Source organism: Oryzias melastigma, linkage group LG12, assembly GCF_002922805.2.
Source record: "Oryzias melastigma strain HK-1 linkage group LG12, ASM292280v2, whole genome shotgun sequence".
NCBI classification, from domain to species: domain Eukaryota; kingdom Metazoa; phylum Chordata; class Actinopteri; order Beloniformes; family Adrianichthyidae; genus Oryzias; species Oryzias melastigma.
In genome coordinates, this window is record NC_050523.1 from 6,735,012 (window position 1) to 6,745,810 (window position 10,799).

Consider the following 10,799-nt stretch of genomic DNA (forward strand, 5'->3'; position numbering starts at 1 on the left):
TACTGTGGTCGCAAAGGGATGGCCATGGGTTAACAACAATCTTCAGGTAGGCTGTGGCATTGTAACCATCATCAGTTAGTATGAAGGGGCACAAAGAGTTCCAAGAAAATATCCCCCACACCATTATGGCAACACCAGCAGCCTCTGCCATTGATACAAGGCAGAATGGATCCATGCTGTCATGCTCTTGATGGCAAAGTCTGACCCTACCATCTAAATGTTGCAGCAGAAATAGACTCATCAGACCAGACAACATTTTCCCAATCTTCTATTGTCCAGTTTTGGTGAGTCCGTGTGAATTGTAGTCTCAGTTTCCTGTTCTTAACTGACAGGAATGGTACCTGGTGTGGTCTTCTGCTGCGGTAGCCTATATACCTCAAGGTTGGACTTGTTGTGTGTTCAGAGGTGATGTCATCTGACCTCTGACATCAACAAGGCATTTCTGTCCACAGATCTCCCAATCACTGGATATTTGCTCTTTTTCTGACCATTCTCTGTTAACCCTAGAGATGGTTGTGAATAAAAAAAAAACAGTAGATCACCAGGTTGTCTGGCACCAACAACTATCCCACTTTAAAAGTCACTTCAATCATATTGCTTCCCCATTCTGATTTGATTTGAACTGCAGTAGATCGTCTCGACCATGTCTGCATGCCTAAATGCATTGAGCTGCTGCCATGTGATTGGCTGATTAGAAATCTGCCTTAATGAGCCGTTGGACTGGTGTACCTAATAAAGTGGGGGATATGTGTATTTGCCAAAAGTAGTTCAGATATGCCCAAAAGTGTGTTCTATGTAGACTGACTTTAATTAGGGGTCACAAAAGATGAGGTGAGAAGATAATATGAAATAATGAATCATAACAAACACAATTACACTAAGTGTACACGAAGAATTACTGTATTTTTTGGAGTATAAGTAGCAAGAGCAAAAAAATGTCTAATCAAGAAGAAGAAAACCATATATAAGTTGCACTTTTAGAAGAAAAGTCTGGCGTTTCAGAAGAAATCCACCAAGCCCAGCGTAGCTAAAAAATAAATCAAGAAAGAAATACAAGAATCTAATCTTTTTATCTGTATAAGAAAAATGTAAACGTTTAGGAAGAAAACAATCAGATTCTTATCCATATTTCTTTTGGACAACACTTCTTCTCCCACTTTCAGTAGCCAATACTTCGAATGCAGCGCCCTCTAGCGGGTGTTAGTGGAAACAACAAGTAAAAGACAACCGGTGTTTACTGGGAAAATAACAAATATATGAGCCTATTGATGTCTAAAAAACAAAAAAAATACAAGTCAGTCACTCCTGAGTATAAGTCGAATCCCTGGCTAAACTATGAATAAAACTGCGACTTATACTCTGGAAAATACTGTACTCAAAATTTAACATGTCTCATAAATGAAACTGTTCTGCTTCTTATTGCTTCCTTTTAAAGAACAAAAAGTGACTTTTTTTCAAACTTTATTTGTAGAAAACTTTCCGACAAAAGTGGCTCAAACTACTTTTCCAAATTTAAAAACCAAAAAGCAAGACAAAAAAGCAATACATTGTAAAACACATACAATGCCCACCTACTCAGTCTGTCAAGAGGCAACTGAAAGAAACTAGATTGAGTATTAACAAAGATAGAATTCTGCCGACCCAGAGGTTCTGCAGTCATCAGTAGGAGTAGACTGAACCACTAATCAGAGCCTCGGAGACCACCACAGTGACACCAGACAGCTTGCTGCCGGCTCAGTCTGGCTTTAAAAAAAAAAAAAAAAACACACGACTGAATGCGGCACACTTGTCAGACCGGTCCTGACAGGAGTTTTGAGTTTCTATGACAACTCAGGCACGGCAAATCTATAGATAATCTGTTCAATTAAATCAGCTTTAAAAACAGAAAAATATTTGATGTATAAATAAAAGCAGAATGCTTCCCAAACTGAAAGAAAAAGACAAATTGGGGAAAGATTGAGGAAAATATATAGTGAAAAGGAATAGATACATTATTGCAGTTTGATGTGAATGGTTGTCAGAGGAAATTGGTCTGTATTTCTCTGCTGCCATAACTCAGACTCTAGAGACCGTCGGACCACAGCGGTGGGAGAAATGATGGCAGATAGGACATAAAAGAAAAGACCTGCCATTACTAGACTCCACACCCCCTTTCAGCACAGGGAAACACATGGCGTTCTGCCTTTAAATAAGAGTTAAACATCATTCCACACCCAACATCTCCATTGAACACTTGAAGAAATGAGAGGTGTTGTCTTGGATGTGCTGATCGCGGATGTCCTGACAGATCCCCTTTGTCGGGTAAACATACTAAAAGCAGAACACACATACAAGCTCTTACTGAGCAGTCCTTTGGGCATGTAGGATTTCAAACGCCATTTAAATACAGCCTTACGGCACAGGGTAATGTCTTCTATTATTACTTTTTTATTTGTTAAAAGGAATGGACTAAAAATGACCATGCCATTAATAATAGAATAGAGGAGATATATCAGAGTGCAGCGTAGGTCTGCATTATCAAATAGTGCTTTTATCAGAACCACAGCAATCACTTTCGAATATTCAATTCAGCTAAGAACTGAAATGTAAAAGTTTGAGATTGAATATACGATTGTGTGCATGTTCTATCAGGCCTTTAGAGGCTCAGAGTGCCTTTTGAGCAATTCAAAGGGTACGGTATACGGCTTTCTGCATCTCTGTGGTTCAAGGGTTCTTCAATATTTTATCTGGTGGTTTATTGGTTTGAAAAGATAAACCCAATTCACCACGGATGTTTCTGTCGCTGTGTCTTATCTCCAAATGTTTTGTTCGGCTGGAGAAAAAAAAAGGGAAATTTTAGTGTGGAACGTCTATTCAGGCTGTAATTGTTGCCCTCTTGTTCGCACTCTTTAGTCAGACGTTTGTTTATGTTTTTGATGAAAACTGTCTTTCTGCGGCTTCGGTGACAAAAGGACGGAGCTGCAGTGAGCTTTGTGTGCAGCATACTGCAGCGCTCGCATCATCACAGGTAGTGTTGGACATGTCCTTTAGGATATTTGGTGCCATTAGAGCTGTGGGCAGGTTATGTGGGGAAAGGTCACACAGCCTTGAAAGGTCTGCTGCAGTAACATTCAGCAATTTTATATTTCCCCTCTGTTACATGAGCAGACATGGACTCTCAGCGTGGAGGGGGCGGAGTTTTGCCCCAAACTGAGAGAAATCCATTAAGCAGTGTATTAGGTGCTGTTTACATCAAATATTGTGTACTTCTTTAATGTAATGAACAAAATATATATGAACTGGTCGAGAAAATTATTTTGTGATATTGGACTATTCAAATAAAATAGAGTCAGATTGAATTAATTTCTCTTCCATAATCAATTTTTAAACGACTAGCTTTCCCATGAACTAAAGACATCACTACCAAATCGGCATCTCTGATTGGTCAAAGCTCAACCTTCAACCCTTTTAAACAATGAGATAATCGCCAAGATCTCCTGGAGAGAAGAATACATGACGTGGATCAACAATAATGTGATTCTCACGGGACTTCAACTACAACCCAGGGCTCGGCCTGGTGCTACCAACGTTAGCATGGATGCTAACGGAGCTGTGATGGATGCTAACGAGTCAGTGGAGAATCAAGTTGGATTGTTGCTTTAAGCTGACCTGTTTTTATTTTAGTAACAATTGTAGTTATCTTGTGCAGTCATTTTATTATTTTTGTAAATTTCATGAAAAACATTTTACTATTTTGCTTTCCAGAACAGTATATTCGAGATATATGGCTACAAAATCAATTTTACCGAGTAAAAATCGAATTTCAAAATATGAAATAATGATCTCAAATGATCTCCAATGACTATTTTTATAGCAAATTTTAAATTCTGCATATTATTTAAAGTACTTAACCTTTAAATAAAAAAATAAGTAACGTCAGCACTCCTTTTTTTGGTTTCTTTCCTTTTTTCTTATTGCAAAATGTCACTAAATCTCATATTTGCCTCCTCGGGTTCCTGCTTTGTACTACACTCCCTCTTTTTACCAGATCCATTCATCACTCATCGTGTCACAGCAGGTTCTGCCGCAGCGTCAAACTTTGCTAACGAGGTAGCCACATATGGCTCATTCCTTATTTAAGCGAGGGAGATGTTAATCCACTGAACTGACCAGGATTCTTGCTACCTGTCCCTGTTCAGCCACACAACTCTGATCTCCTAATGAGGCTTAAAGATTAACGCAAGCAGCTCAACACACCAGGCTGGATCAGTAACTGCTATGTTATCACCTCAATCTGAGCAGCTATGTAAATCCTTTAAGGCTGACTACTTAACTCGGGTGCATCTCCTGAAACAGGGACGAGACCAGCAGGAAAGCAGCAAGCTCTGAAAAGCTGTTTTTTGTAAACATAGCTCTTATAGGGACACACAAGCGCATTTACGGCCCCCTCCCCTTCACAGCCCCACAAGTAACTCTTTTCCGTCATGCTATCATGCAATCTGTCATTGTGACAGCCCTCTTTTACTTCATGATAGAGGGGTAGGACCTTGTCTGTCACAATGACTCACATATGAAAAAAAACACTTTCTTTAATTCAGAAATTGTGTCATAAAAAAATATATGCACACTACCACGTTCTAAAATTTAAACTTCAAAAGAAACAAAATACATTTGTCAAAACAAATACTTCCATGTTTCTTCATTTGCACTTTAGTGATCAAATATAGGTACAGTGGTACATACTACATTGTGGTTCACCTTGCTGTTTCATTGATTTTTTTCAGAGCAATTTTTTTTTATTTTGCTTATGGAACGTATTCTGTGTCCTGATTGGCTGTTGACCAAGTCAATCAATCAATCTTCTCTGAGTCATTTTCTCATGTTCGATCCCGAACGGATCTGTGGTTTCATTCTAAAGACTTATTTTTCTACAAAGATGTGAACTTTGAGAGTTTAAACAAAATTAAAAAGTGTAAAAATTAATGTGTTTGTCTGAAAAAAGGGTATGAAGTGCTCAGAGATCTACCCTCCTTCCTCATATGACTGCTAATTAGGGGTGGGGGAGTAGGTCAGCCTGTGATGCACTTTGAGAGTGAAGCTCCCCACTCCCATATAGTTGCCCTACGGATTAGGGCCCCTCCCCTCTCAGTGTGCAAGCTCCCAGCCAAGCCAGAAAAATAGCCTCCCAGCATGGGGTCCCACCCCCGAGAACCCCCCAACCTCAGACGAGTAGCCCACCGTCACCCAGGAGTTCTGAGCATCACCTCATCCCAAGCCTCATGTCACACAGGACTCGCCCTCGACTCAATGTGCAGATTCGGTTTGTATTTTATGTTATAGGTTTTAAACCACTGACTGTATCTAAGAACTGGATTGAGTGAGTGTGACACCATCCATAGAAAAATTGTTACTTTTAGTTTCAACAAAATGAAGTCAATTCAATCACCATTTTTCCATATGTACAGACGTCACCAGCAAGCAGTGATTGGTACATGCTGGTTTGAGTCAATGTTTCTATGGCAACCACTCTCGCCAATCAAAAATTAGCTTGTTGGAAGTCCACATCCTTACCACTTGCATACAGAACGTTTTGAACATTGAATGTGGTCTCCAATACATGTTAAATGAGGGATCTGATTGGCCAATTTTTAGCGGGAACAACTAGCACTAAGAAAAAAAAAATATTTAAAAAATAAAATAAAATATAATTTTCAAAAACGGTAAAAGAGCGATAATGTTTTTTTTTTTTGACAAAAATATATTGTTTAAGTACATTTATTTTAAATAGACATCTATGAAATTTTGGCTTCTTGGAGGAAGTGGATACTTCCTGTTGAGGGGGAGGGGTCACTCAGTCCAGTTCTCATATACAGTCAATGATGCAAACACAGGAAACATGGTACTTTCAAAATAAAAACAAGATGTTATTGTAAACCACTTCATGCACAACTGCATCAAAAACTTTTTTGAATCTCGCTCAATAAACTATAAGAAGTGAATTCTTCTAATGCGTTATGAATTACACATTTTGTGTGACACCATCCATAGAAAATGTGTTAATGCCGGTTCTAACGAAATGAAGCCCCTTGAGATGCTTTCTGTGTGAATTTGGCTCTATGTTCAAGACGCTTCATTGGAAAAAAGTTCCAATATTCGTCAAAAAAAAAAAAATAAATAAAAAAATAAGTCCACTTTATTGGAAGAAGTGCAATCTTGTAAAAAACAATGATAACATTTTAAAAACTGGACTTTTTCTCTCCTGCTATAAAATATCATCTAAAAAATTCAAGCATCAGCAGACAGTTTAAATTACTACGCTCTGTCGTCATAACAACGGCTTTTTTCTCCCTCAAACAAAAAAATACGTAGTGATTTATTGCGTGTCTTGCTGCGTCTTTGCTGTGTCCTAATCACTTCTTTTTTTCCTCCGTTTTTGTTTCCCACTCAACAATTTACCCATTGAAAGTCTCAAATCAAATGACAAGTATTTTGCATTTCCATTACAATCGCCGTTTCACCTGAGACTTCCTTTTCGCCGGATTCTTTAGAGCAACAGGTCATTAGAAAAATACTTTTTTGACAATTTGAGCTGAAAAACTGATCCGAAAAGTATTAATTTAGAGGTAGATTGATGCTTCAATGTTAAAAATTTCACATTTTGCTCATATTATTAGAATAAATGCAGAGTGATTTTTTTTCTGGTTTACACTGAAGCTAAAAAACTTGTTTGTGCTTTCGGCTCTGACTCACCGTCCAGCCTCCTCCTTCGGTGGTCATGTCACAGTAGACCTGGAATCCTGTGGGGTGGTGCAGCGGAAACACGGAGTAAATACCATCTTCTCTCTGACCACTGGCGTACAGATCGCCACAGTCGCGGGGGCGGGAGCCTGGGGAAAAGAGAGAGCAAGGGGGCACTAAATAAATCAGATCCAGAATGGATTTGAAAGGAAAAGTGGACACTTTTCTCACTCCGGCCTCCGTTTGCCAACTAGTCCCTATGAGGCTTGTAAAAAAGCAAGAATATGCAGAATCTTTTCTCGCTTATTTTAAACCTGTGTTAGCCGAAGTCTTACAATTTACTAGAAAAAAACTCACAAAGTGGGAATGAACAGCACAGTGGCATACCAGTAAATGCAGCAAATGTGTAATAATCCAAGAAAGCAAACGCAAATATAAATTCACAGCACAGAACAGGAAAAAAGAAAAAAAATTCAAGACATAGTCAAAAGAAGACAGTGACAGGCAGAGCGTGTACGCCGGAGCACAGCAGAACAGTGGCACTCTTGTCTGCAGCGAAGAAACCCGTCTCACCCAGGGGAGGCTAAACCTATTCCCCGCCAAGCAAGAAAGGAACTCTGTGATGAGGGCAGTGTTATAGATTATGCATGCAGCCTTCAAAGGGTCAAACCGCTGAATTTAAAACAGCTCAGAGAGTTCCTGAAAAGGCCAATATAAGGCTGTTTTTTTTGGGTCTCTACATAAAATGTTTGCCCCCCCCCTCCTGAAGATTTTCTGTTTATTGGTGTTAAGTCTCAGATAATTTGCTTCGATAAGCTTTCATCATCTTCGCACTAAATTGTAACATCTCCCACGACTCCTTCTTATTGCAGGAAACTAAATCTGTCAGGTTCCCAAAGATATTAGAAATAAGTGTCTGAAATCAATATTTCATCATTTTGACTTTTTTTTCCTTTCACCACAGCTTTTAGTTTAAAGACCCCTGTAGCTGTGAAGATGTTCTTTCTTCACTGATTGGGGAGAAACTACAGGTCTGCTCTTGCTTCATGATGTGTCGCATTTCCAGAATAAAATCTGAACTAGTTAAGAGGAAATTTTTTCTTCTGAAGTTGATTTTTGTGATTAAATTGTACAGAGGCCCTAAAGGAATATCAAAGTGAAAAATAAATAAATAAAGGAAAAGTACTGGTTTCTCATGTGCTCCAGATAGTATTTCGTGCGCACAAGATAGCAAAATATTGATTAATGTGTATTCAAAAGTTTACGTCCGCACTGTTTATCTATGCTTGTTTTAAATTAAAATCTTTTTACTTTCTTTTAATTTTATTTTAATGATCACATTTTTACTATTTCTTTTGATTGTTTATTTTAATGTTTTATGTAAAGCACTTTGAATTGTCTCTGTTCATGAAATGTGCTATACAAATAAACTTGCCTTGCCTTGCCTAAAGCTAGGCTTTGGTGGTGCGTCTCTCGCCTCTAGCGGCATGGCATCTCCTCTGTTGTCCCACAAGGCTTGTTTTGGGTTACCCCTACCATGACAGGGCAGGGAAGAGGTCATTTCTGCTTCCTCCACTTACTATCTGGTGCACACAGATTCCTATTTGTTGTGCATCCCTTATTATCTGGTCTGGACCACTTACTATCTTGCGCGCACCACTTACTATCTGGTGTGCATCACTTACTATCTTGTGCGCATCACTTACTATCTGATGTGCACCATTTACTATCTGGTGTGCATCACCAACTACCTTGTGTCCACCACTTGATATCTTGTGCGAACCACTTACTATCTTGTACGCACCACTTACTATCTGGTGTGCACTACTTACTATCTGTGTGGACCACTTACTTTCTGGTAAGCACCCCGTAGTATCTGGTGTGCATCACTTACTATCAGGTGTGCACCACTCACTATCTGGTATGGACCACTTACTATCTGGTGAGCACCACTTACTATTTGGTGCGCACCACTTACTATCTGGTGTGCATCACTTACTATCCGGTGTGTGCCACTTTCTATCTGGTGTGCATCATTTACTATCTGGTGAGAATCACTTACTATCTGGTGTGCGCCACATACTATCTGGTGTGTGCCACATACTATCTGGTGTTCACCACATACTATTTGTTGTGCATCACTTACTATTCGGTGTTTACCACTTTCTATCTGGTGTGCATCATTTACTATCTGGTCTGGACCACTTACAATCTAGTGTGCATCACTTACTATCTGGTGTGCATTACTTACTATCTGGTATGCATCACTTACTATCTGGTGTGCGCCACATACTATCTGGTCTGGACCACTTACTATCTAGTGTTCACCACATACTATCTGTTGTGCATCACTTACTATCTGGTCTGGACCACTTACTATCTGGTGTTCACCACATACTATCTGGTGTGCATCACTTACTATCTGGTGTTCACCACATACTATCTGTTCTGCATCACTTACTATCTGGTGTGCATCACTTACTATCTGGTGTTCACCACTTACTATCTGGTGTGCATCACTTACTATCTGGTCTGGACCACTTACTATCTGGTGAGCACCACTTACCATCAGGTCAGGACCATTTACTATCTGGTGCGCACGAGAAACCAGTATGTTTTTTTCTTTAAAATTCAGTGTCTCTTTAGGGGCTCTGTAAAATTGGATAGACTTGAAACGTAATAAAAAAGGTGGTACTGGAGCTTTCACCAATGTAGATAGTAAAAAATAAAAACTGATCATGTTTTTATATTTAAAAACAAAATCAATAACTTCTTGTTTTAGTTTTAGTTAGTTATTTTTAGCATTGAAGTTTCACTTCCTGTAAATGTTCTCACCTGGATCCAAATTAAAACTAACATCTGCTTGTTGTTTGTTTTTTTTCTTCAGTGAATAAAATGTTTGTTTATTTCATCAGCTCTCTGTTCTGAGTCATGTTTTTCCAGCAGCGGTTTTAGATCAGAATGTGTCATTGTTTGTTTTTTTTCTCAGTTTGGCTGTAATTTTATGTTAATTTTCATTTTCCTCTTGATTTGGTCTGTTTATATTCCTGGGGATTTCCTGGTGCGCTTTAATTCTTTTTTCTTTTCATCTAATTTAAATCAAAGGAAATGTTTAAATACCAACAAAGGTCTGTATTTAGGTCCTTCCTCCATCCAGGCATAACTATTATTACAGAAACCTTATGTCAGATTAAATGCATTTTATCACCGTTGTTTATTTCTGTTTCAAACTGTCTGATCTAGTATCTAAAGCAAAGATGTCTTCACATATAAATACATTCATTTATTATTAAATACAGTACATAATACATGTCTGACTGTCCAATTTCTTCAATGCGAGCACAAAAATTTGTTTGTTAGTGGCAAACGTATAGAATATATTATTTTTAAATTGTGTTTTATAAGCAATATTCACTCTTTTTGGTATCCCTGCCTTCATTTTACTTTGAATTATGGGTGGAAATGCTTTATATTTCTCTGGTCTTTCCATCATTTTTCTTCGCTGAGACAAAAAATTAAATAAAAAAACAAAAACAAAATAACAAAACAACAAAATGCTAAAGCCTAAACCATATAACACCTTCAAAGATAACGAGATTAAAGTGCAGTGCGATCAACACAAAATGCATTTTTGCATTCTGATCCTCAAATTAAATTCCCACCTGCAAAATTATTTTCTTTTTCTTATTTTTCATTCATCACTATGTGTTCTTTCAAAAAAAAGTAACTAAATTGAAAAAAAAGACCACAATGCAGCACAGCATCTCACCTAAAAAATGAAAATCTACCAGAGTATTAAAAAAAAAAACAAGCTTTGTTCAGAAAATATTTGCGTCCAATGTATTTAATTAATTTGAATTAAAGTTGCATTTTATAAAGCAAATGTACACGATTCATTTGTTTGAAATGTGATTTTAAAGGTCTGTTATTCTTACTCTAATTTTCAGAGCTGTTGTGATGAGATTTCAGGGGTTCCAAGTTCTCTTAAATATGCAGTTTGACAAAAATCTTGGTTTTGTCGTTTTTAGCATGTTCTTGTGGCATTTTTTTGATGATGGAGGACATAAAAATTGCATAAAACT

At 38.0% G+C, this 10,799-nt stretch overlaps 1 protein-coding gene across 5 annotated transcripts in view; it reads right to left on the minus strand.

Annotated features, from left to right (window-relative positions):
• Positions 1–10,799, minus strand: part of fibcd1 (fibrinogen C domain containing 1) — a 222,721-nt gene that overhangs the window by 78,096 nt on the left and 133,826 nt on the right. For all 5 annotated transcript variants that reach the window (XM_024299837.2, XM_036214653.1, XM_036214652.1 and 2 more), the window contains one exon: positions 6,730–6,866. In XM_024299837.2, coding sequence (XP_024155605.1) covers positions 6,730–6,866 — 137 coding nt within the window. The remainder of the gene's footprint in view (positions 1–6,729; positions 6,867–10,799) is intronic.